This window comes from Chlorocebus sabaeus, chromosome 11 (genome assembly GCF_047675955.1).
Source record: "Chlorocebus sabaeus isolate Y175 chromosome 11, mChlSab1.0.hap1, whole genome shotgun sequence".
Taxonomy (NCBI): Eukaryota; Metazoa; Chordata; class Mammalia; order Primates; family Cercopithecidae; genus Chlorocebus; species Chlorocebus sabaeus.
Genome location: NC_132914.1, coordinates 55,042,070 through 55,068,506, shown reverse-complemented (window position 1 = coordinate 55,068,506; position 26,437 = coordinate 55,042,070). Strand labels below are relative to the sequence as shown.

General features: G+C 50.9%; 2 protein-coding genes across 7 annotated transcripts; one reads left to right on the top strand and one right to left on the bottom strand.

Annotated features, from left to right (window-relative positions):
• Positions 1-532: 532 nt before the first annotated feature.
• DCTN2 (dynactin subunit 2) lies at positions 533-17,732 on the top strand. Its single transcript, XM_008003799.3, has 14 exons — positions 533-720; positions 1,641-1,709; positions 12,188-12,284; positions 12,488-12,549; positions 12,875-12,973; positions 13,579-13,739; positions 13,934-14,078; positions 14,743-14,808; positions 15,024-15,062; positions 15,234-15,311; positions 15,401-15,472; positions 15,718-15,820; positions 15,931-16,022; positions 17,275-17,732. The coding sequence occupies exons 1-14, from the start codon at positions 685-687 to the stop codon at positions 17,359-17,361; spliced, it is 1,206 nt and encodes a 401-aa protein (XP_008001990.1). The 5' UTR covers positions 533-684; the 3' UTR covers positions 17,362-17,732.
• Positions 16,820-25,239, bottom strand: MBD6 (methyl-CpG binding domain protein 6). Of its 6 annotated transcripts, none has more exons than XR_005239947.2 (15): positions 25,052-25,158; positions 23,924-23,987; positions 23,595-23,731; positions 23,189-23,291; positions 22,896-23,058; positions 21,626-22,666; positions 20,787-21,448; positions 20,362-20,515; positions 20,006-20,175; positions 19,464-19,880; positions 19,306-19,358; positions 19,015-19,078; positions 18,695-18,864; positions 18,366-18,429; positions 16,820-16,896 (listed from the first exon to the last, which is right to left on the bottom strand). XR_005239947.2 is itself a non-coding variant. In XM_008003794.3 (13 exons), exons 3-13 carry the CDS (start codon positions 23,705-23,707, stop codon positions 18,790-18,792), a joined length of 3,012 nt encoding a protein of 1,003 aa, XP_008001985.2. In that variant the 5' UTR covers positions 23,708-23,731; positions 23,924-23,987; positions 25,052-25,239; the 3' UTR covers positions 17,891-18,789. The 6 variants fall into 6 exon arrangements, 3 of the variants coding, with proteins under 3 accessions (XP_008001985.2, XP_008001984.2, XP_037852811.1); XR_499219.3 differs by lacking the exon at positions 16,820-16,896 and adding an exon at positions 17,998-18,105; XR_499220.3 differs by lacking the exons at positions 16,820-16,896; positions 18,366-18,429 and adding an exon at positions 17,997-18,105.
• Between the last annotated feature and the right edge of the window lie 1,198 nt (positions 25,240-26,437).

Sequence of the window (26,437 nt, the reverse complement as noted above, 5' to 3'; positions counted from 1 at the left end):
TTGAATTTCAGATACATAATTATTTGGGGGTTAGTATACCCACACACACCCACACACACCACACCAAACACACACACACACACACTTATTATCTAAAATTCAAATTATCTGAAAGCCCTTACTTGAGAAGATTGCCTAACTTTTTCATTCCTAACTTACACTAAGCGTTTACTAAATTTTACTTCTTGTTTTTACTTTGTTTTTATAATACACAGTATCAAGCAAACTTGTTGTTTTTGAAACCCTGGCTGTGTCACTTATGACTAGCTGTATGATTTAATCTAGTCATTTTATTCCTGGGAGCCCAAAACAGGAATTATAAATGTTCTTTCATTGACTTGCTGAAATAGCTCCCCAAGGTTCGTTTTCGTCGCTCCCCGCCCAAGCTCCGGTACACCAAAACTACACATCCCACAATCCTTGGCGGCGTCCCTTGGCCATTACTTCATTCCCTGGCCTCGTTCTCCCCAGTCCCGGCCTCTCCAGGGGTGTGGCAGCGGGGCTGTTCTCGCGACTTTTGCTTTACCCTTCTGCTGTGCTACTGCTGTCGCGAGACTTCCTGCTCATCTGCCGCTCCCTTTGCCGCCGCCTTAGCCCGGGACCCGAACCCAGCCTCTCCCCTATCCGAACACCGGCCCCGGCTCCTCCGAGGCAACGGTCCCCCAGCCCCGTCTCGCCGCCGCCATGGCGGACCCTAAATACGCCGACCTTCCCGGCATTGTGAGTACAAGGCCGGCCCCGGCTTCCCAGGACCGCGCCCCCGACCTCCCAAGGACCCCCAACAGAAACCAGCCCGCGACCCCTCTCGCCTGCAGCCCATCTTCCGCCCAAGGGCTCCCGCCGCTCGTTCTCCGACCGGCCGCAGCACCCCCCGAACTCTTCTGACCCGACTGGGCCGGGCCGCCGGACGGCTCACCAGGCCCCCTTTACGGCAGTCGCCGGTAGCTCGGCCCAGAAATCGACTCCGGGTACTGACCGCTTGTGCCCGAGTGTTTCCACCATCCGTGTCAGCGCCGCCCATGCCCCCGCCAAATCTCTCCATAAGACCCCCACACCCCTACCCCAGACACACACACCAGACCACTTAGCGATTACCTTCATCCTGACAAGGAAAAGGTTACCATGGCAGAACCCTCTTGTGCCAGATGGGGTGCTCTATCCTTGGGGGAACCTGTGCCCTCCCCGACCTCCCACTCCCATGACAATCCTGGCGTGTACCTTTTGTGCTGCCCTGCCTGCTTCTCAAGGTGCGGGTTGGGACACAGGACCTTGAGTACTAAGGTCCTGAGTCACTCTCAATCCTTGTGCTAGGGTAGTGGTGTACAGGGCCTAATTGGAGGATAGCCCTTACCTTCTTCGGCAGTAGTGATTGCCACAGACCTGCCCGCTTCTAGATTTAGGGTAACATCGTTACTATCACACTCACCGTTTACTGTCAGGTCCCAGTTGTCTCCGCTGTCATCCCTACCCCTTGAGACATGGGAATTGACATACTGTTGACTCACGGGGCAGGTGGAGGAGAAAGGACAGAACCCTGGCATCACACCCTGCCTTCTCCGTTAGCTTATTTAAATGGAGTGGGGTAAGGGGTGTTGCGATGCTGGGTAGTGAGGTTGGGTGGTCACTGCTTCTACCTGCAGGCCAGGAATGAGCCAGATGTTTATGAAACCAGCGACCTACCTGAGGATGATCAAGCGGAGTTTGATGCGGTAAGAATGTGTGCTGCCACAGATTCCTCCGAACTCTGACCTTTCTCCCCTAGACAGGTCCTTCCCTTTCTCTGGGGAACTACAGCAATAAGCGGGTATGCCAACCCCAGCCTGGGTGGTATATAGGTTGCAGGACTTGAAAAGACCTTGCTGGGCTTGCAGCCACCAATGAGCAACGGCAGGAGGGAGAGTCATGTCGGTGGAATTACAGCTAACAACATCTGTTTGCAAAGCCCTGATCCTTGGACCTTTTAAATAAAATTGAAATGTCTCAAAACAGATTTGGGGCTAGTGACTTAGGCCCCTGGGTTCTAACCCATGGAAATGAATCATGAAGCCTAGGCACTTGTAATAAACTGCTACCGAGAACTAGACTTTGAAATATAGAGAAATACTTTTAAAATATGAATACCCAGTATCCACTGGGCAAGGAATTAAGAAAGTGATTCCAAGATTTTAGAGTAAAACAAATTTGAGGAAGAATTTCATATCAGCAGATGTGAGATTGTGGTTGCATTTTTAGATCTGAGAACTCTGAGGATGGAGTAATTAGGTGCGGACACATTTTAACTGTGAGCGGAAACACTTAGCATGGTTTTTTGAATGTGTTCATTCGGTTTTTTTTTTTTTTTTTTTTTTTTTTTGTGCAATGCAGAGGAAGAAATGTCACTGCCCCCAATCAGCCCCAGACTAATGGGGAATTAGGATACATATAGGAAACATATAGAAGGAAAACAACAACAACAACAAAATTGAGTGAATGGAAATCAACATAGTAAAAACTCTGTTTAAGTGCCAAGGGGTGTGTTTATAGGATGTGTTTTAGGTTCTATTATTTCTGAAGAGAGCTGGGCTGGGATCACATTGGTGATGTGAGTTCTCAGTAAAGGTGTGTCCAAGAGTCATTGCAATATGCAGGCTCAGTTTGCTTGTCTGTAAGTCCTGTGGCTATTGTCTGTGGGGCTCGTTAGTTCTGGGGAATGCTGACTGCTGGCTTACAATGTATGGCTTGGCGTACTCACTTATTTCTTACTTGACTCCCCCATGTGGAAGTGGTTCTTACGTTGTGGGAAACACCTTCTCTGTCCCTTCTCCCAGTGGTATGTTCCTTGTGGCTTCCGTATTTGCTGGCATGCCAATCTATCCCCCAAGCTTGAGTATCTTGGAGATAATGCAGATGATGATGTTGCTCAAGAACCTGGGTGTGCACCTGTCACTCCAAGAGGCATCTTATAGGAAGCTGCCTCTGTCCTCACAGAATAGGAGTGTATACAGTTGGTTCTCTGTGTTTATGGGTTCTAAACCCATGGATTCAACCAACCACGAATGGGAAATATTTTTTAAAAATAAAAAATAGGCCCGATGCGGTGGCTCATGCCTATAATCCCAGCACTTTGGGAGGCTGAGGCAGGTGGATCATTTGAGGTCAGGAGTTCGAGACCCTGTCTCTACTAAAAAATACAAAAATTAGCAAGGTGTGGTGGCGAACACTTACAGTCCCAGCTACTAGGGAGGCTGAGGCAGGAGAATTGCTTGAACCCGGGAGGTGGAGGTTGCAGTGAGCCGAGATTGCGCCACTGCACCCCAGCCTGGGCAACAGCAAGACTCTGTCTCAAAAAAAAACCCATTACAACAATAAAAAGAATACAATGAGATCACTTGGACGCAGGAAAGGAAGCATCACACACTGGGTCCTATTGTGGGGAGGGGGTAAGGGGAAGGGAAAGCATTAGGAGATATACCTAATATAAATGATGAGTTAATGGGTGCAGCACACCAACATAGCACATGTATATATATATGTAACAAACCTGCATGTTGTGCACATGTACCCTAGAACTTAAAGTATAAAAAAAAAAAGAATACAAAATTTAAAAACACAATATAACAACTATTTACATAGCATTTACATTGTACTAGGTATTTTAAGTAATCTAGAGATGATTTAAAGTATACAAGAGGATATGTGTAGGCTATATGCAGATACTATGCCAATTTATACAGAAGATGTGAACATATGCAGATTTTAGTATCAAGGGAGGTCCTGCAACCAGTCTCCCACAGTTGCCAAGGGACAGCTGTATGCTGAGAACTTTACTGCACTACCACAGTTCAGACTATTCAACTTAGGCTTAGGCTTCTGCCCTTCATGGTGAGATAATGAATAGAACTCTTTCCTTTTGTTGCTGACTGTGATACAAACAGGTAGTTTCATAGTAATCCCCTTTCTAAACAAAAAAAAAATATATTGTCATTCCTGTTTGAAGATACTGGGATATCTCTTAATAAAAAGGAGATGACACCTATTCCAGGTGTGGAAGAACCTGATTGTGCAGCTCTGAGTGGCTGTTTCTCCCCCAGAGCCTGAACAGCCTATTTTAGTAGCATCTAGCGGGGTGGCTGATGAGGAGAGGATACCGTGAGTGTTCATTTCCTGTGGCATATTGCCCAGGGTGCCAATATAGAAGTGCATATGAGCTGAATGGCAAATAGAAGAAGAGTCGAATTGTTTCTGTCACCTAAGGCTCAGCTAAGTGACTCTCTCTGTCACTAGGGAGGAATGGGGTGGGCAGACCTTCAGCCGCTTCAGGAGCCCTAAGAGCCAAGATGTTTCCTGATGTCAGCTAATGTCTCTGGCCCCGGCATGTCCCTATGGGGCTTGCAGCTTTTGGGAAGTCAGCTGAGTAATGGCTCTGCCGCTGCTTTTAATACTGACGTAAATATGCAGTTTGAGGAGCAGTGAATTGTATGCTTAGATAATCTAGAAATGTCATGTCCATGAGGCCTGGGATCTCACCAGCAGCCTGTCTGTTTCCTGCCTACCTGCCCAAGACCTAGTATGAGTGACAGTGCACATGACCTGTCTTGTGGCTGAACCATGAGATTTTCAGTCACCTTCTTTTTTTGTGTGTTTTTTTGAGACGGAGTGTCGCTCTGTTGCCAGGGTGGAATGCGGTGGTGTGATCTTGGCTCACTGCAAGCTCCACCTCCCGGGTTCACGCCATTCTCCTGCCTCAGCCTCCCGAGTAGCTGGGACTACAGATGCCCACCACCATGCCTGGCTAATTTTTTTGTATTTTTAGTAGAGATGGGGTTTCACCGTGTTAGCCAGATGGTCTCGATCTGCTGACCTCGTGATCCGCCTGCATTGGCCTCCCAAAGTGCTGGGATTACAGGCGTAAGCCACCGTGTCCAGCCTCAGTCACTTTCTTAACCCCTGACAACAGCATTCTCTGCCTTAATCTTCAGATTATTTTCAACTTTAATTTTCTCAGTTTTTAAAGTAGGTAATATATGCACAGGGAACAGAGGATTCAAGGCTAAGTAGTGAAAAATCTGCCTCCCACCCCTGCCTACCACCACTCAGTTCTCTTCCCTAGAGACAACGAATATGGACAGCCTCTTGTGGAACCTTTCAGGGGGTCTCCAGATTTCTTTCTATTTTTTGAGACAGAGTCTTACTCTTTCCCCCAGGCCAGAGGGCAGTGGCACAATCTTGGCTCACTGCAACCTTTGCCTCCCCATTTCAAGCAATTCTCCTGCTTCAGCCTCCCGAGTAGCTGGAATTACAGGCATGCGCCACCATATCTGGCTAACTTTTTGTATTTTTAGTAGAGATGGGGTTTCACCATGTTGGCCATGCTGGTCTCAAACTCCTGGCCTCAAGTGATCCAGCCATTATGGCCTCCCAAAGTGCTGGGATTACAGGCGTGAGCTACCATGCCAGCCAGGTCTCCAGATTTCTGTCTAAAGGAATAGTCAAGTTGTGTCGACCCCACTGCTCCATAACTTTCTTCCTCAGATTCCTCCACTGTGGAAGAAATTGGGCTACTGAAGGAAAAATGTCCTTAGACATCCCTTAAAGATTTAAATTGCTAATTTAACTTAAACATAAACATTTTCCGATTCCCATAGTGGGGAGGATGGGGGAGGAAAGCATAAAAGATTTAAAGTTTGCTACAGATGATCCTGAATTTTTTTTTTTTTTTTTTTTTTTTTTTTTGAGATGGAATTTCACTCTTTTTGCCCAGGCTGGAGTGCAGTGGTGTGATCTTGGCTCACTGCAACCTCCACCTCCCGAGTTCAAGAGATTCTCCTGCCTCAGCCTCCTGAGTAGCTGGAATTACAGGTGTCCATCACACACCCGGCTATTTTTTTGTGTTTTTAGTAGAGACCGGGTTTCACCATGTTGGCTAGACTGGTCTCGAACCCCTGACCTCAGTGATCCACCCACCTCAGCCTCCCAGAGTGCTGGAATTACAAGCGTGAGCCAACTGTGCCTGGCCAATCCTGATTTTTCTACTGTCCCTTTAAAACAATTTTATCAGGAAGTAAAATCTTCTAGAACAGGAATGGACCAGGAAAGGGCGCAGGCTGTAGCCCTTTCCTCCTCAATCTGAGAAGATCTCTTGGCACTTCAGACACTGCCAGGTTAATTGGGACAATAGGCTTGCTTGGAGATTTTTCTTAAAATGTTTGGAAAACTAATTCCCAAATAGAATTCCACCCACACACACCCCCACCCTAACCCCTGGGCCCACCGCCTGCCTTGGGTTGGTAAGGCTTTCTGCTAATGGCTTTTGAACTGCTGCAATAAGGGAAGTAAATTAAGAAAAATCTCATTAGAAACAATTTAGCTTCTCTCTTTATGGCGTAACTACCCCCAGTAAAAGGGGAAAAAATGACCTAGCCATAGTTTGAGGTGGCCCTGGCAGAGGCTTCATTTCTCCAAAAGGTAGATATTACTGGACACTCCTGAGATGAGAAACAGTAGGTCTCTTCCTTACAGTTTAGAAGATCCTGGAGTATGCTTGATTGTGTTCATTGACTGTTGGCACACTTGAACTTACCTGAGTTTTTCCTAATGCTTCCCCCATCCTCCCTCCTCACCACCTTGCCTGGACACTAGTTTGCACAAGTAAGACCATTCAATGCTTCTTCTCTGCATGTTTTTTTTATCTGCCATCTCGCATGCAATGCTCTGCCACTGTGCTATTGTTGTAGCTAATCGTTTTAAATTCCAGTGAGTCCCTGGCTGGGTCACTGAGGGTCCTGATGGCCTTATGTTTAAAGATCATTAATCAAGGGTTAGAAACAGCTATGATCCATGAATCATTGTCTCTTCCCCTTGTGAGGTCTGCAGAGTAAAACTGTCCAATGGAGGATGGGATAGAAGCATGGAGGCTATAAATGCTTTTGAACATGAGGCATTTAGGGGCTGGAGTTAGAAGAGAGTTGCCTTTCTCCTCCTCAGACTAAGATCAAATGAAGATATTTTTTATGGAACGACTTTTAGCTATTCTAGACAAGGACAGAGAACAAAAGGAATGACAGCCACAGTCCTCAGTTCTTGGCTGTATGTGGATTATCTCTGGGAAAAACTCATTTTAATATTCCCCTATGCTAGGTCTTCAGAGAAATGTAAATGGGATCAGAAGGAGGTTTATATGCAATTGTAAGATAATAACTTGGATTATTTGTGCTTTTGTGAGTCTTTCTGTTTCTGCACCCCTCCTTTTGCAATGGATGGATGGATGGTCAGCAATATATTGATCCATCCCGGACAGTTTTACTCTACAGCTCTGTCCATCTTCCTTGTCATCATGATTTTGAAGTACCCTGGGTGCAGTGTTGGCTCAGAGAATAGCAGTGGCCACTTTCCCTGTCTGATTTAGAACCTCAGATCTTGCCCTCTGAGGCACAGCCACTTAGCCAAACAGCCCTGGGGGGTCTGGGAGTCTGTTAGTGAAAGAGACTGGGAGTCACATACTAGGTAAGCTGGCACCCGGGGTCAGGGCACTTGAAATCTTCCAATCAAGGTGACTAGTACTACTGCAGGTTATGCAGGAATCATGCCTAAAATCTCATCATCCTTCAACCCACCCATAGGACAGACCTGGAGGTGGTATATACTATCTGCAAACTAATATACCACTTTTCCTTTTCTTTGATTTTCTGTCCTCCCTGTTCTGCCCAGTCCACTTGGTTTGAACTTGAGCTTATGGCCCATTGTCTTCTCTTTCTCCTTGAGTTTCTCCCAAGCTGGTTTTAGCTTGATGGGACAAATCAGAGAAAGGTATAGTGTGCGTACTTCTCCTTTGTGTTTGCATGTGTGCAGCTATGGGTGCTTGTGCCCACTCTATGCAGAGACATCCCAGCCTCGACCACAGGACAGGACCTGGAGCCACCTCTACCCTGAACTGAAAGAGTAATCTTTTTTTTTTTTTTTTGAGACAGAGTCTCACTCTGTTGCCCAGGCTGGAGTGCAGTGGCATGATCTCGGCTCACTACAACCTCCGCCTCCTGGGTTCAACTGCAACCTCCACCTCCCGGGTTCACATGATTCTCCTGTCTTAGCCTCTCGAGTAGCTGGGATTATAGGCGCCCACCACCACGCCTGGCTAATTTTGTATTTTTAGTAGAGATGGGGTTTCACCACAGTGGCCAGGCTGGTCTCAAACTCCTGACCTCAAGTGATCCACCCGCCTCGCCCTCCCAAAGTGCTGGGATTACAGACGTGAAACACTGTGCCTGGCAGAAAGAGGAATCTTGGCTGGGACCCTAGCATCATCTAGGGAACGGAGAGGTTATGGGTCAGAGGTATCTGGATGAAACACTGGTGAAAGGAAGCACTTGTTTTTAATCCCACCATGTTTTTTCATATGCACACACCATTCTCAACCTTCCACACTTCCATCTGCCCATCAGCAGAGCTCCTAGAAAGGCAGGGCATACCACTGGATATCCCCTCCTGGCAGTTCTAAACCAGCCTTGCCTCGAAGTGGGAGCCTTATCTATGTTGCCCAAACTCAAATAAGGCCTCTTGGAAATACTCTCACCCTTCCCCCTTGTCTACCCTCCAACCCCTGTGAATCTTGTGAACAGAGGGTTGAAGAAACATGTTCTGCACATGTGCTGGTAGCTGTGAATCTTAGTGTCCCCTGGACCCATCATAGCAGAATTACTTTGGATCCCTCGGAGCTGCGGGGTGAGTTATCAACCACTCAAGGTGGAGGCAAACGTGCCAGGCTGCGTGAGGGACCGGGAGCAGCCCTGCCTCTTCTCTTGCAGGAGGAAATGAGAATGGATCTATACTTAGGTACTTCATCATTCCTTAAACTCACCATCTGTACCTGACATATTTTGTTCTGTCTCACCTAAAGTCTTATCAGACTTCCTACCTGATCGCTCTCATTGCGACTGATTTTGCCATCCAAATGTCTGATTTTTCACAGCTAGAGAAACCAAGAGATAGGAAGACAAGGGCCATGAACTAAGAAGGGGAACTCCTCTCCTGAGAATCATTGACCCTCTATCAGCTACATGTCCTAAGAATCTCTTTAACTTCTGCTTCATCTTCTGCCATTTCTAATAGCTTCCCCGCCACCTCAGCCTTCTCTCCCCAGTTTCCTATTCCATGCCACTGGCTTGTAACATCTAACTCCTAGTTTTCAGATGATCCTAAACTGCTGCTGTTAATGGCAACGCTTCATGACATCCTCACCACCAGAGGGAAAAGGGTCTCATGCTGTTCTTTCTCTTGGGGTATATGGTGACCCCAGCTGAAATTTCTTGGCCCCTGAATTTCACTAGGCTCCCCTGGGGCCCTGTGGTGCAGTGTGTTTGAAGACTGTCATGTAGTGCATGTGACAATTTGCTAATAACAATTTTGTCTTTTTTTTCCCTCCCTCATCCCCATTTCCCCCCACTCCCTTTCCTTTTAACTCTTTTGATTTTCTCACCTCTGGGGAAACCACAAGGAGCTGGTAAGAAGCCTGACCTTTCATCTGCTTTTTAACGGGGTGTGCTATGATGAGCAGTTGTTTCTCTGTCCTTTAGATTCTACTAAATCTTTCGTTCCTCTATTCAGTCCCACACACAGCCTTTTCCTATCTCACAAGTCACTGTGATTATACTGCCCCCAACTCATGCCCCAGATCTTCAAGATACTGCTGGAGTAGGTGCTACTGGAGGACTAGAGTGTGCCCCCGGGCCACAGCCTTGGAGAGGCTCCAGAGGATGCCAGCGCCAGGTAGCCCAACTGGCCCAGGACACTCTCCCACAGCAGGAATGAAAATGCTGTCTGTCCCTGTGACTGTCCAGAACCTCTGAGACTCACCGTCTGTGTGTTGACCCTCTTTTACTCCCTGCTTTCACTACTTAGGAACATAAATAAGAAAGTAGGCTCCCATCTGCATAGTGCCCGCCCATAATAAGGGCTTAACAAATGGTAGCTATGATTAATTTTTTTCCTGGGTCTGTAGGTTATGCCTCCCATTCCTCTTTTTTAAGAGGATTAAACAAAAGAGGATGGGTGGGATTGGCCTGGATTGGAGCTTTCACAGGGAGAAGTGGCATGTTCCTGAGTATGAACTTCAGAGAAGATGGTCATCTATCCTTAGCCTGAGCTCTTCTCAGTTGATAAGAGGCCAGAGACCACACAGCTATTAGATGGGTGGGTGTTCTGGCCGTAACATTTCAGAACAGGTTAAAAAGATAATCATTTGGGACTCAAATGTCTCTTCCCCTGGGCACTGGCATATGGGACATTGAGTCCTTTTTTTTCACTTGATGTATAGCTCGTGCCCCTTTGCCCAGTAATTCCCTGAGGAAGAGGTAAAGATCAAAGTTGATAATTTGTCCTTTCCCCCTTCTTCCCTTATTTTTAAAGCTGCCACCCACACGGATTCCTGCTCTGACTAATAGAGCAGAAACGAAGGAAGGAGCTTCCTTCTATCTGCTTTTCTTTCTCAATGATGTCCCACCATGTCCCCCTCACACCCTCTCCCCACATACCTACACAGAGGCAGAGGTTCTCAGTCCTGGCTGTAGGTTAGAATCACCTGGACATCTGGCCCTACCCCAGATTAGAATCTCTAGAAGTGGGCCCAGGCCTTTTTCTTTTTTTTTTTTTTTTTCTTTTCTCTCTCTTTTTCTTTTCTTTTTTCTTTTTTTTTTTTTTTTGGAGACAGGGTCTCACTCTGTTGCCCAGGCTGGAGTGCAGTGGCATGATCTCTGCTCACTGCAACCTCCACCTGCCAGGCTCAAGTGACCCTTCCACCTCAGCCTCCTGAGTAGCTGGGTCCACAGGCATGTGCCACAATACCCAGCTATTTTGTATTTTTTATAGAGATGGGATTTCCCTCTGTTGCCCAGGCTGGTCTTGAACTCCTGAGATCCACCTGCCTTGGCCGAACTTTGGGAAGCCAAGGCGGGTGGATCACTTGGACCCGAATTCCAAATGATCCACCTACCTCGGCCTCCCAAAGTGCTGGGACTACAGACAGGCTTGAGCCGCCATTGCCTGGCTGTCTCTTTAAAAAAAAAAAAAATTTTCTAAGTGATTCTAACATGCAACCTGGGGTGAGAACCATTGTTCTAGGTGAAAGAAGGAAGGCTCATTTTGCCTTCCTCCTGTAGATGGTGGAAATGTCATCCCCAACAGAAAAGGACTTCTGGGTCTCCCTTCTACTTCCATCAGTACTCTGTTGGGAGCTGTCAGGCTTCTGACAATTGAAAAAGGGGCATGCAGTCAGGAGTGCTTGGTGCAGTCTTGCTGTTGTCACTGGAATCTGAACAGCATGTAGATACCTAGTAAGGAGGGAACCTCTCTGCTTCAGTTTCTAGGGTGAAGTCTCTTTTACCACCTACTGTGTCCCCTGTTTTTGGAAGAACTTCAGTGCTAAAAGCACAGCAGAGGAGTCAGGGAGAAAAATCAGGTGCTGCAGCATCTCTGAAGAGATGCTGGCCTGTCTCCATTTCAGAGCTTACATGTGGCTCTTGCCCATGGATACTTTTGGCAAGCAGATATTGCCTATGTTAGTTGCTTCTGAGATGTCCCATAAAGATAATCCAGTAAGCCCTTGCCCCTTCTCCCTATCCCTGAATTTGCTGGCCTCATGGCAGCCTGGAAATCAGGCTTCTGGTCAGGCCCTCTGTTGGCCTTCTTTTTGTACTAAGAGCTTGTGTCTTACCTTCAGCAGGTTTAAAGTCCTAACATTCACACTCAGGGTTAGTGGCTTGATTATCTGCCTTCCCTCCTCTTTCCTTCTAGGAAGGATAGGAGGTTAGCATTAAAATGAACTTGCTCAGCGGGCAAGGAGATTTACTTTTGGGAGGGGGAGGTTAAAAGAGGTCAGGTTGGTTTCTTGCCTTGAGTGCATGGTGTGTGCCAGACAACTGGGAGGGGTAGGGTGGGGGGATGGGAAGGCTTATGTACAGAGAGGGTGGGGAGGTTATTCTCCCTCTGTTCCCGGTTGAATGAGGGTGTTAATATTTATACAACTGAGGCTCCAAATTTACCAGGAAGCTTCAGTTTCCTAGGTTGAGCCTGGGTAGGCACCTTGGAATAGAGCCACCCTTCTTTCCCCTTGGACAAGTAGGGCCCAGTCACCTAATGGTTTGGGGATTTTGTGGGGTAGAGTAAGTTCTAGAGTGGGAATGAGTCTATCTGTGTCCTAAACTCCCTGTTCTTGCAGGAGGAGCTGACAAGCACAAGTGTGGAACACATCATTGTCAATCCTAATGCTGCCTATGACAAGTTCAAGGACAAGAGAGTGGGGACAAAGGGACTTGGTGAGACTGGACTGGAAGTTGGGTGGGGGGAAGACTGGAGGGTAAGCATGAGAAGTAGTTTCCTGTCCTAAGGTCTTAGTGACTTGTGCTCGGGGGAAGGGGTCCCTCATGGAGATCTTTTATGGAAGCCCGGACAGTCACCTAAGACCACGACTGCCTTGGGCCTAGATCAGGTCTTCAGTTCCATCTTCTTTTCTTGGCAGATTTCTCAGATCGTATTGGAAAAACCAAGAGGACAGGATATGAATCTGGAGAATATGAGATGGTTTGTTGTGTGTGTGTGTTGATGGGAATGGTGTAGTGACCCTATCTAGCAGACATGTAGTAGGGAGATCAAGGGATACAGGTGGGATTCTGTTTCTCCTCTGTTCCTGAGGAAGCAGCAGGATGCAGCCAGGGAACCTCTTCCCCACTGCTGTTTGTTCTGGAGAGCCTCCAGCCCTCTGGCTATCCTCAGTTCTCTGGTACTAGGGTGTTGTGGATTCTCAATTGGATATGATACCTTTATGACTTAGGCCCAGGGTGTGGATGAATTCTTGAGGCTCCCTATAATGAGATGTATAACATTACCCTCTGTGCTTGCTCTCTAGCTTGGAGAGGGTCTGGGAGTGAAGGAGACACCCCAGCAAAAGTACCAGCGTCTACTGCATGAGGTCCAAGAGCTGACAACTGAAGTTGAAAAAATCAAGGTAACTACAAACTCTCTTCTCCCCTCTTTGTTGTGACTTACACAGTAGAGGAAGACCTCAAGCAAGAAGAGAAAGATTCCCTGCCTGGCCGGGCACGGTGGTCACGCCTGTAATCCTGCCACTTTGGGAGGCCAAGGCGGGCAGATCACCTGCGGTAAGGAGTTCAGGACCAGCCAGGTCAACATGATGAAACCCCATCTGTACTAAAAAATACAAAAAATTAGCCAGGCGTGGCGGCGCATGCCTGTAGTCCCAGCTACTCGGGAGGCTAAGGCAGGAGAATTGCTTGAACTCAGGAGGCGGAGGTTTCAGTGAGCTGAGATCATGCCACTGCACTCCAACCTGGGCGACAGAGCAATACTCCATCTCGAAAAACAAAAGAAAGATAGAAAGATTCCTTAAACTCATTGATAAAGGGGCTAAGGTTTCCAGAGTTTAGAAATATGCATCCATCTGTATGCAGTGCAACATACAGGTGGGCAGTCTGTCACGCTAAAAACCATCCCAGTGACCTCCAGCTACAACTACCTGTAAAGGGCTTGACCTGTTTTTTTGCTTTTTGATTCATTCTTGCCATCCCCCGATTCTACCTTTTTTCACACTAGACGACAGTGAAGGAGTCAGCCACAGAGGAGAAGCTGACCCCTGTCGTGCTGGCTAAACAGCTGGCAGCCCTGAAGCAGCAGCTGGTTGCTTCCCACCTGGAGAAGCTGCTGGGACCAGATGCTGCAATCAACCTTACCGACCCTGATGGCGCCCTGGCTAAGTGGGTACCCTACTTTGTTGAAAAATCATTGCTGATTGGGGTTGTGGATGGACTCAGCCAGCTACTGACAGGGGTGCTAAGTGGCAGAGAAGTGGCCTAGATGTTTCTTAATGCTGATTATGAGCCAAAAGTGAGGGAGAGTGACTGACCCTCCTCCTTCCAGTCATGATATTATTACTCGGTCTCCTAACTAGGCGCCTACTGCTGCAGCTGGAAGCAACGAAGAACAGCAAAGGTGGCTCAGGGGGAAAAACCACTGGGACCCCCCCAGATAGCAGCCTTGTCACTTATGAACTACACTCTCGGCCTGAGCAGGACAAGTTCTCTCAAGCTGCCAAAGTAAGTGTGGATACAGCGTTGGTTGGAAAGCCAAGGGGAGACGTGGCCCTAGAGATTTTCCTGTCTCTCTCCAAGGAGAGGGTGCTGGGAAGGCTTCTGATTCCTCTGATTCCTCTTGATTCCTCTTCTGATTCCTCTTGATTCCTCTTCTGATTCCTCATTCTGTATGTTTCTTTCTTTTCTTTTTTTTTTTTTCCGAGACACAGTCTTGCTCTGTTGCCCAGACTGGTGTGCAGTGGTGCTATCTCAGCTCACTGCAAGCTCCGCCTCCCGGGTTCACACCATTCTCCTGCCTCAGCCTCCCGAGTAGCTGGGACTACAGGCGCCCACCACCATGCTGGGTTAATTTTTTGTATTTTTAGTGGAGATGGGGTTTCACCGTGTTAGCCAGGATGGTCTCGATCTCCTGACCTCGTGATCCGCCCACCTCGGCCTCCCAAAGTGGTGGGATTACAGGCGTGAGCCGCTTTACCTGGCCTCATTCTCTATGTTTCCCTTGCCCATCTACCTTCGGTTAAGATTTTAAGATTGTCGCTAGGTATGTGTTCCAGGGAAAGGAGTTCCTTGGGGTGGCAAGTGGCACGCAGAGTAGAACAGCATCGTATTCCTCCCACTGCAGCAGCAGGGAAGCAGACGGCAAATCTCACCTCCTTCCTCCCACTAGGTCGCAGAACTTGAAAAGCGCCTGACAGAGCTGGAGGCAGCTGTACGTTGTGATCAGGATGCTCAGGTCAGGTGTTCTCCTGTACATAATCTGAGCCTTAGATCCTGCAACTCTAGGCCTTAAGGTCTACGACATTCCACATAAGCCTGGGAGGAGTCATCAAAGGGCTTCAGTTACAGGGATCAGCTAGTGGGTTCCCAGCTAGAACCAGGAAAGATGGGAGAAGATGATAATCATGGATATATAAGGACCACTGACTTCTTCCTTCCCTTTCCCACCAGAATCCCCTTTCTGCAGGTCTACAGGGAGCCTGTCTCATGGTGAGTTTGGAAGAAACTGGAGTGTTTGGATTACAGAGGGGATAATTGGGATTGGGTTTGCTTTGAGGATTATTTTTGAGTTTGTAGCTATGTATTTAGTGGAATATGGGAGGCCTCTTCCTAGTCTGATCCTTTCCTCTTCATGATGCTTGTCCCAACTCTCATCCCCAGGAGACTGTAGAGCTGTTGCAAGCAAAGGTCAGCGCCCTGGACCTTGCAGTTTTGGATCAAGTAGAGGCTCGGCTACAGGTATTAAATGGAGGGAAATTTAAATTATGGATAGCTTGGGACTTTGGAAGCCCTGGATGCCCTATCAACCTTAAAATCTGTGTTTTCAGAGTGTCCTGGGAAAGGTGAACGAGATTGCCAAGCATAAAGCCTCTGTGGAAGATGCAGATACACAAAGCAAGGTCAGGAAGACACCTTTCCTATCTCCTTTCCATTCCCTCAGGTTCTCCGAGTGGCAGTGTCAAATCATGAGAACACACTGACTCCTCAGGTCCCCATCTTCATAAGCTCTTATCAGCTGGCAATGTCAGGGCAGTGCTTCCCTCTGCCCACTTGATCCTTTTCCCCACTATGGTGAAGTAGCAGTCTGTGCTTACTGACCTGGCTGCCTCAGCCATCCCCTGTGGGCCCTATTGTGTCCCTTCAGGTGCACCAGCTATATGAAACTATACAGCGCTGGAGCCCCATTGCCTCCACCCTCCCTGAGCTGGTGCAGAGACTTGTCACCATCAAGCAGCTACACGAGCAAGGTGGGAGGCCAGCTGCGAGGAGTGCTAAGAGAAGTTGAAAAATGGGCAACTTTTGGTCCCCTCCCTCGTCTTGGATTCTAGTCTCAACCATACTTTTCTTTCTTTTGTAGCCATGCAGTTTGGTCAGCTCCTGACACACTTGGATACCACCCAGCAGATGATTGCTAATTCCCTGAAGGACAATACCACCCTCTTGACCCAGGTGTGTGCCCCTTTGTTGATCTGCCTCCTTTTTCTAGCATGTACAGACTAGGTTCTCTAGTGTTACAGGGTTCTGCCGTAGCCTATTTTGTAGCATGGTGTTGTGGCAGGGGGTTGGTCTGGAGTCTCCATCCTGTTTTCAATGTGAAGGCCCTTCGACAACTTATTTAACCTATGAACCTCCATCTTTCCATTTGGGAAATTATACCTCCCTCAGAGTTATGTAGATGAGGTGAAATAATATAGGCAAATTGTTAGGGGCTAGTGAACATGTTTTCTTATAAAACCCCACTCTTTCCCTCTGTCGTCTCAGCTTTACTCTCCCTGATAAGCACAGTACACTGGAAGGAATCTGGGCTTTGAAGTTAGAAGTCAGGCCCTAAACTGGTTCTGTTGCTTCCTTTCTGACCCTGGACAATGAGCCTCACCTAGTTCCTTCACTCTTTTAGTAATGCCTGGCACACAGTAAGTCCACAATTTCTTTTTATTATTTTATTTTTTATTTTTAAGATAAGAGTTTCGCTCTGTTGCCCAGGCTGGAGTGCAGTGGCGTGATCTCAGCTCACTGCAGCCTCCACCTCCCAGGCTCAAGCGATTCTCCTGACTCAGCCTATTGAGTAGCTGGGATTACAGGCACACGCCACCACACCTAATTTTTGTTTTTTTTTTAGTAGAGATGGGGTTTCACCATGTTGTCCAGGGTGGTCTCAAACTCCTGACCTCAAGTGATCCACCCCCCTCGGCCTCCCAAAGTGCTGGGATTATAGGTGTGAGCCACTGCACCTGGCCGCAAGTCCACAACTTCTGTTGGAGGCACTATTCTCAGTGCTGGAAGGAGCATTAAAGTCGAGAGACCAGCATCAATCACAGGATCACTGAGATAAATGAAAAAATATATAAAGGACTTAGAATAACATCCTCTTCCTCCAGAGCAGTTTTCTAACATTTTGAACTAGTGAAATGCTCATTTCAACAAAATCTTATTTAGCTCTCATTGCATAAAACAGATTTTAAAAAACTGTTCTGGTTGAAGTCAGGATGGGAATTCTCAAGAGTCTTGCCTGCTTGGCACACCTAGAGCTTGGTCTGTGGTACTCTTAAGGGTAGCTTGAAAATTGGTGCTATACACATCCCCCCTCTGTGGCCCACAAACTGCTTCCATTTCTTGTCTTCTCTCGGAGAATTCCTTCAGGTCCTCATCCAGTTAAGCATCTGGACCTGACAAAGAGTAAAACCTCTCTACCACTTTGTAGGTGCAGACAACCATGCGTGAAAACCTGGCCACAGTTGAGGGGAACTTTGCCAGCATTGATGAACGGATGAAGCAGCTGGGAAAGTGAGCACATTTGGGAGCTGGAGAACAGGGGTAATCCCTACCCCTGTGAACTGTTAACAGCTTACATAGGGTTTCCCCTTTACTATAACTCTAGCATCCCCATCCCATTTGACACTGGGGGCAAGGGTTCTTCTTGCATGTGGGGTTTACACCCCTCCCCTGATGAATAGAGTGGTAGCTAGGGGTTGGTTATTAGAAGGTGGTCTCCCCTCAGGCCTGGGGGATAAGGACGTGGGCCCAGCCACATGCCAGCTCATGTCCAATACTGCTTTGCCTGGTGTGGGGAAGGATTGGGTCTTGTCCTCCAGCACAGCTTCTGTGGCTGACTCTAATACTGTACAACTGTTTCTGACCATTAAATGCTGTTGTACTCTGTGTGGCCTCTGCTGTGTTTCCTGGGGAGGAAGCAGCACTAGGACATAGGCATTCATCATAACAGGTAGTCTAAGCCACTCTATACTACAACAGATGGATTTAAATTGTAACCTGTTCTTACCAAAGAACTAAATAAAAAATGAGTACAGAGCCAGAGCCAGAGGTTCAAAATATTCTCATCTGTTAAATTAAGAGTGTCTCCCATAGAAAAGCAGTGGAGGCCCCATAGGGCAAGTACAAAACAGAATTAAAACTCCCAAGGGTCTTGTCTTTACAAAAGAAAAGGCAGGAGGCAGCCCCTGGACAGCTGGTCATGCTGGCCGCTCCGGTTGGACCACGTTGCATAATCCTCAGTCGCATCATCACAACGTCTCTGAGCGTTTTGATGGGGGGAGAAGGGGCAGTGTAGTGTGTATGGGAGGAGAGGCCCAGAGGGCTCTCTTTGCCCCCTTACCCCCTTTTTTATATCCCAGAGGAAAGTGGGGGGAACCTGGCTACACCTTGAAATGAGGCTATGTGTTTCAAACCTGGGGACAGGGGTAAGAGGGGATCTGTGCTTTGAGCAACCTGAGCCAGAGGCAGAGGGGTGTTGGAGGGGTAAGGGGAGGATGCATGATGCTTATTGCTTTGTACCTTTCACTGGGAAGGAGGGCAGCAGCCAACAGTAGCTCACAGGTTTGTAAACTGAGCCTGTTGGCTTTAAGAAGGGAGGCAATGAAATCGAATTAAATATAAAAGAGTCATTTGTGCAAAAATAACTTAAACAAATAAAAGACCTGGGGAAGGGGGTGTTCCCCTTAGCGCCTGGTGGGGAAAGGGCCATATACCATCCCCCCCCAGGCCTTTTCAGTGACATGGCTTGGGGGGGAGGGGGTGAACTTCCCTGCCCCCTGCAATGGCTCAGGATGGGATTGTAGGGAAGGAGTTGCATTTGTGCTCTGAGTGGGGAGTAGTGCCCCCACCCACTGTCCACAGGTGCAGGTGGCTGGCAGGGGCTCCCAAGGCTCAGCACTCAGCTCTCCCCAATCAGGGTTAGATCCAGCTCCAGGTATGGCTGCTATGGGGCCAGTTTCCTCCTCTTGTTTTTGGCAGGACGGCCAGGGCGGGCCCGGGGAGGCAGAGGGACAGCCGCCTAATACCAGAGGAGAAGTTGAAAGAAGTGGTCAATTGCTAGGTATCAGGAAGTCATCTTTTCTCCCCACTCCCGCTAACCCTCCTTTACTCCTGCTGCCTCATCGCTTACACCCTACCCATACACCCACCCACCCAAACACACACTTACTCGGGCTGTAGGGCTGGGTTCCAAGGTAATGTCCTGGCGGGAGCTATTGCTGTTCCGCGTAGGGCTGCAATAAGGGGCACAGATGATCAGCAACAGCTCCCAAGCACCAGGTGAATTTCAGAAGTTTGGGTGGGAAACTTTTTACATTTGGATAGTAAAGGCATAATATCCTTACTCATATTCAAATAAGTATCTGCCCCTTTGAAAACCAAGCCACTATTTGGACATTAGAACTGTCCAAACCAAAAAGAAGTAGGCAAAGGCCAGCACTATAGTAGGCCCATCACTCACTTGTATTTTCTCCTACGGCCACGACGAGACTTTCTGACTACTCCCGGGGGCACCTGAGAAAAGATGGACTGTGTGTGTGGGAAATTTCGAAAAAGGTACCACAGCCCCAGCCTTTCCTCAGAGCCCCTGAGCCCAGACTGCCAGCACTCTGCACTCACCTTAAGGTCCTCAGAATGGGGCCCAGGAGGGGGTGGATCCTTGGGCTCAGCACCCCCTTCAGCCAGCTCCCCATTATGCTGCCAGTGGTGGGTTCTTCTTGGGGACCTTTCCATTTGTCCATTGAAGCCACCACGTGTCCCCCATTTGAGGGCCAGTCGGCCAGGCTCCCGCCGGCTGCCAGGCTTTCGGCCCCGGGCTGGCCTGGCCTCACCATTAATGCCCCTAAGTCCCCCTCCTCCCCTCCGGCCCCGTTTCCCTGACCCCCTCCCAGTGAGCAGCTCAGGGACTGGGGGGTCGGGAGAACCGTGGGGTGGGGCTAAGGCACTGAGGGGAGGCCGGGCAGGCTCTGGTTCGAGGGCTGAGGCGGGGCTCTCAGGGGGTAGACAGGGGGCTTCTGGCTGCTCTGGAGGGATCTGCTGGCAAAAAATAAGTTCTCAGTCAATCCCAAATACGGTCCCTCTTCTGCTATAACTCAGAAAGCCCTAAATTTCCAGTTTGAGAAAAAATTATCTCCCTAACAAACACATGCCCACACCCTCACCTGGAGACTCTGTAGCAGGCAGGCTAGGGGACTAGAAGCCTCTGAGAGGGGTGGAGGAGCTCCCCCCCCAGGGAGGAGCTGCAGCCCCAACTGGCCAGAGAGAAGAGGGCCAGGAGGCTGCAACAGGCCGGGGAGGGCTCCAGGGCTGCTGGTCAGCGAAGACAGGTCACCTGTTGGAAATTATAGTCAGGGGTCTCTCCCTAGGCAAACCAATTAGGCTGAGCAGACCCTATTATTCTCTTTAGGCTTAGCCAGTGGCCAAAGACTTTCTTCCCCAATTTATTCAGCCACTACTCCCAAGTTTTACGGCTGCTTTTTCACACCAAGAGTGTGAATTCACACTCCCTCAGACTCACCCAGCAGGCTGGCACCCAGCAGAGGGCTAAGGAGTTGGGGGGGTCTCCCTGAGTTGGAGGGGGCCTTGCCCAGAGAGGAGGCTCCCGGGTCAGTAGTTGCCGTGGTGACACTGGAGGTAGGTGGTCCAGGTTGGGGGGCACTCAGGACACAGGGCTAAGAAAAAAGAATGATTCTAACACGTGTGTAAAATAACAGATTTATAGTGCTTTCACATCCACTATCTGACTGAAGCCTCAAGTGAGATAAGCCATGCTTATCAAATACAGACCCAATTCTTGTAGTCATCCTACCCCCAGCCAAGAACTAAGGCCTCCCCAAAGGCCCCAAGGAAGAGCTCAGGAATGAAACTGAAAGCTTTTGATTCCCAGCTCCCATCTCTCATTCTACGTTGTGTTCTGTCCCAGCTACTCACCCCCATCCTCACCTGGGGGGGTGTCCCCGAGGGGGGATCCAGGCTGGCAGCCAGCAGCGCAGAATTTAAAGCTATGAGGGTAGGGGGGGCTGAAAGTGGGGGGAAAAGTAGGGGGGACAGGTCTCCCAAGCCTGAAAATGGCTCCCCACTTGGACCCCCGGCTCCCTCTGTAGATCCCTCCCCATCCCCAGCTGTGGGGCCCAGAGCCAACAGGGGCAGGAAAGAGGCAAGGAGGTTGTTGGGAGGTGCTGAAGGAGGTGGAAGAAGGTCTGAGGGTGGTGGAGGAAGCAAGGAAGCCACCAAAAGCGAAGGCCCTTCAGGCTCTCCTGGGGCTAGGGGAGGACCAGGTCCTCCTGGTGGGGGTAGCAGGGGCTCAGGAGGAGGCTGTCCTCCTCCCCCAGCCAGCACACCAAATAAACTGTGGTTGAGCAATGGAGAAGGTGGAGGCTGCCCTAGACTCAGAGGGAGAGGCAAGGCCCCAAGCATCCCAGGGAAGCCAGCTCCACTCAGTGCCAGGCCCTGCTCCGGGCTGGGGAAAGGGAAAGCCTCTCCACCAGCCAGGGGAGGCAGAGGGCAGGCCGGGCCCGCCCCCATCCCCAGCCCTTCGGATGGGCTTTGAAGCACAGGGCTGGGGACTACCGGGGCTTTGGAGGCAGCTGGTGGGGCAGGGGCACCTGTAAAAGAGGAGAGAAATTCAGCTCAAGGGAGGCCCTTTCTCCCAGCATCCAAAGAAGCCAACCTCCCTGCCCCCAACCCAGAAAACCCTCAAAGAGCTCTCTGAACATTCCCCTAAATGCCTTGGCTGCCTCTTTCCATCCAGGATGAGGAAGGGCTCCACAACACTCACATACCTGGCACACTGCTGAGGCTGCCACTGGTGGTCCCAGGCAGGGAGGACTGGATAGGGTGCCTGGGCTGGGGAGGGCTCCCTGAGGAGAGGGTTGGGGGAGGAGGAAGGTGTGCATCTGACCCCAAAAGGTTAAAGCTTCCATCAGAGTGGGAAGGGCCAGGGGTGGGGAGTCCCAGCAGGGACAGCACAGAAGGGAGAATTGGTTGGGATGGCTCTGGGAGAGAAAAGGGTTGGGGGACAGGAGCAGGGGCCCGAGGACGGCTCCGTCTAGGGGTTTGAGGGCCTCTCCCTTCTAGCAATCGAAATACAGTAGGGGGTCTGCGGGGACGACGCTGAGAGGGACGAAGTGATGAGGAGTGGGAAGCTGAGGGCACCGGGGCACGGGGCCTTCGGCCCTGTAAAGTGCTGGGAGGGGGTAGTGGGGGATGCTGTGCCTTGGCCGCTGCAGAGAGTAGGCTGCTAGCAAGGAAGGGGGGTGCCCCCGGCCCCTCCACCGTGGGGGCCCCTCCCAGGGGCCCCAAGACCAGGGGCAGGTGCATAGTGGCTGAAGACACTGGTGGCTGAGTGGCAGGACCAGGGTGGCCGGGGAGATTATTGCTCAGGGGCAGGGGAGGGGGTGTTAAGGCATCACTACAGTGGAAGAGAGGAGGGTCTGAAGGTGGTGAGGAGGAGGCATGAGGGGCCGGAGGAGAGCCCAGGTCAGAGGGCACCAGGCTGGATCTGAGGGCAGCTCCCCAGTTGTATGAGGGAGCATTGAGGCTGATAGCAGGTGGAGGAGGTGGGGCTGGAGAGGGGGCATTGCCCCTTGGGAGGAAACGGGGGCTGCTACTGCCCCCAGAAGGGACTGGGTCAGGAAGCCTTGGTGGGAAAAGCCCCCCAGGGCCTGCTAGAGTGGGGAAAGCCTGGGAAGCTGAGGGTGGTTCTGGGAGAAGGGAGCCAGGACCCCCATTAAGTGGAGTTGTAGGAGGAACTCGACAGGGAGGGCGGGCAGAGGGGGGCCCTGGGGACACAGTGTGGAACATTTGGGGGCTCGCTCCCTCTCCTGCAATAAATGAAAAATGAAGGGTCAGCCTGTGGCTCCCCTTCCAAAAACTTTGTCTTCTCTAGTCCCATCTCCCACAAGTTCCCAACCTCCCTGTGCCCTCCTCTCACCACGTAGCTCCCCACCCACTCCCCTTTCTCTTTGCTCCCTCTCATGGAACTCCTCCCACCACCAGCCTTCCAAGCCCTTAGGTTTTCCTCCGTCTTCTGTAAAGTGGCAGAAGACTCACCAGGAGAAGAGTGTGAGCAGGTGGTCTCCATGCTGCGGTACAGAGTTGCCATAGCAACAGCTTTCCGCCGGTGGTTGCACAGCTTGGTCATGTCCTCCTCTGATGCTGGCCCCACCCCAGCCCCACCCAGGGTCACCGGGGCCAAAGGGTCAAAGTTGAAAACCTGTAAGGTGGAAAGCAAGGACAGGGACCCTGAGGGGCTGGAATCTATGGAAAGGGCTACCTCAGTCAGTGATTTGCATTAAGACTTTTAGCTTATCTCTGTACTCTCAGGCACCCCTCACCACTCTGACCTTGGGGACATTAAGTGGACACTCCAGACCGCACTTGCAGGTCCCATCGCTGAGGAGGTAGCTCCGGGTTTGCTCCAAGGAAGACAGCTCTGTGCCACTTGGACTGGAAGAGGACAGGGTCAGAGGACATGGGGTTAGCTGGCAGTGAATCAGGCAATACTCCTAAAGCACAGTGCTTAAGTTACAGATCCTCCTAGAAGAACAGAGAGTAAGGAATGTGGGAAGACACAGAAAGAGGGAGAATGGATTCAAAGGCCAAGAGCTACAGAAAGCAAAAAGGCTGAGGAAGGAAGGGGAAGAGAGGAGAGCAATCGGGTACCAGAGAGCTGAGCTGAGAGGAGAAGTGGAAGAAAGAAAACCCGGGCAACTGGAGTGGCAGAGCTTGGGGACCTGGGAAGATCCGTACCTGATGTAGAGCACAGCACCCTCTCGCACACAGCGCTGCCAGCCGATGGGGACAGATGTGGCCACAGGGCCCCCAGCTCTGTCTGCTCCACTGCTCTCATTGCCCCCATTCATTGTGTGTAATCAGCTCCCGCGTGCCTGATAACACAGACATCCATGTAGGCACTAGGAGGATTAAACTGGGCGAGGTACCTGAGGGAGGACTCCAGGAAGGCAAAGGTTGTGGGGAGACCCAAGAAAACTCAAGAGAAAGCCCCAGAGCAGCAAGGGGAACCCCTCAGAGAGCTGGGAGGGAGAATGAGTCCTCCTCTGCCGTATCACCACAGCTACCTGAACATCTCTGCAAACATTGTGGGGTCCAGTCTAAAGCCGGGGCCACCAGCTTAGCCCACACCTGCAACGCAAAGTAGAGAGATGGGACTATCAGGAGTCTGCCCAACTCTGAAGAGCACCACAGCCCAGCACCCTCTCAAGAGAAAGATCCTTACATCCTCTCAAGAGAAAAATCCTTAACAATGTGAGGCAAGCGCCTATAAAGACCTCGGGGATCTGCTGGCTTAGTCTACAACCATCCTTTCCAAGCCCAGTCCCTAGGGACCAGAGGATCAGAACCTCAGCTCCCTGGGACCAAGAAAGTCTAGCACAATTCTTAGGCATATGAAGGGCAAGGCCTCCGTCCATTCGGAATTGAAGACTTCAACCAGGAGTATGGGCACATTCCCATAATGCTAGGCCACTAGGAAGTTTCCCAGAGTGTCTGGCTCCTGTCGTTCCCTACCCAGGAAGATGATATAAAAAGTACAGATTGCCCCACAGGTCACCAGGCAATTGCCCAACTGCCCGCTGGGGTGGTACCAGCAGAACTCCCCCCATGCCTGCTCCATCACACAATCGCTGATCTAGTTCATTCGGGTCTTAAAAGGTGAAGATCACAGCTCAGTCTTTTCCCAGGATCCTGAGAAGCTCCTGATTTTCCCTCAAGCCTAAGGCAAAGAGATTCAGAACCTCCTATCCCACTGACTCCGAGAGCCTGTCCTCCGATATCTCCAAGAGAGCCTATCCTCCGATAGGAGGGGAAGCCCCTCCAACCTGCAGGTATCCTCCCCAGACTCACCATTTCTCCCACCCCACACTGGTGGCTTCCAAACTTTCCCTCTCATAACAAGGCGCCCTGTCACCCAGACTGCTTCCCTCGGCTTGAGGAGGAGGGGAAGGCGCACGAAGTAGGAAGGAACTTGGGGAGAGGGCGGGCGGAGGGTGGGCGAAGCACTGAGGGGAGGGCGGTGAAGAAGGCAGAAGTCAGGCAGTGAGAGGGAGAAGCGGCGGGGGCAGGTGAGGGCGGGGGAGTGGGGATGGGGCCGGGGAAAGGGGCCGAGAGGACGCGGAGGGGGCAGAGGTAGGGACAGGAGGGGAGGGGAGGGGGAGGGGCGGGGTGGGGGGGCCGGGCCCCGCACTCACCGCGGCCCATGGTTCGGCCGGCCCCGCCCTGCGCAGTCGCGGCCCAGAGAGTGAGTGGGAGGGGGTGGGAGGAGGGTCGGTGGAGCCCGAGCCTCCGGTACGGCCCCGGCCGGTCCTAGCAGGAAGCGCCGCTGCCGCCGCCGCGGATCACCGAGCGGCCTCCCGCGCATGCGCCATGGGGGCCAGGGGCAGCCCTGGGGATTCCGTTCCCAGAAGGCACTGCGCAGGCTGCTGCCGCTGCCGCCGCCGCCGCCGTCGCTGCCGCAGCCACCGCCGCAGCCACCGCCGCCTCCGCCGCTGCCCGGACGGGAGAGGGGCGGGGCCGGGCCCCCGCCCAGCGGACAGCGACGAGCCAACTGGAGGGGCCGCAGTGCGCATGCGGGAGCGCGCCTACCCCTCCCCCACAACCCCCCATTAATCCCCAAGAGAACAAACACCCCACGCGGCCCCCCTCCCTCCGCGGAAGGATCTGCGCCTCTTCCCAGGCCACTGGTGGCCAATCCCAGCCCTCCTCGGGGAGGGGCCCCTTCCAAAGCCACAGTCTGTTGCGGGAGCCAGGAATGCCAGGTCCGGGAGGGGCCAGGCCCGAAAGATGAAAGTCGCGACTTGCCCTGCCCCGCCCCAAAGGCTTCCCGGGTAGTGTGCTGGGACTTGACCCGCCTCTCCAGGTCAACATGTCACAACACGACCTCGGCCTGTCAAGTCACATGACCTCTGCCTGTCATTGACAACCTGGTCTGTTTTTAGGCCAGGAGAGACCATCTGGTCCACCCCCCACACCACCCCCATTTTCAGAGGGGAAATGGAGGTGTGGAGCAACGGAGCAGCCTAACCAAAGACCTGTCACAGACACACCACTCCAGTCACAACCGGCCTTGTGACAGTTTCTACTTAAACTCTGGCTTGCCCCCATGAGGGTATGACAGGATATGTAACAGGCCACCACATGGCCTCTGTTTTCAAGGCACAAGAAAAATACTTTGCATTCTGCGTGGTGCGTTTTACTTTTGTTCAAGTTGCCTCCAAGTTCATGGTTCTCATTTTACCCTTACAACTCTTTAATTTACAAACAAGGACGGTAAGATCCCTTGGTAAGTGAGGGGGAGTTGAGGCTAAAATCGCGGCTCCGGTCTCCCCAGTCCAGGGCGGTCCTGCGCTGAAGTGCACTTACACGTCCCAGGATGAGACTCCGCTGTAAATCTCGACCCGAACACCTAGGAGGCAGGCCTGTGCCGCGCTCCTCACAGCAGGGAGTCACAGGACTTGCTGTCTGGTACAGCAAGAGAGGGTCTTGATATTGGAGAAAGCCGTAAGAGCACAGTGGGGGAAAATAGGTGGCCAAACAGAATCGGGTCCACTGAGTAAAATACATGACTTCTGGCAGGC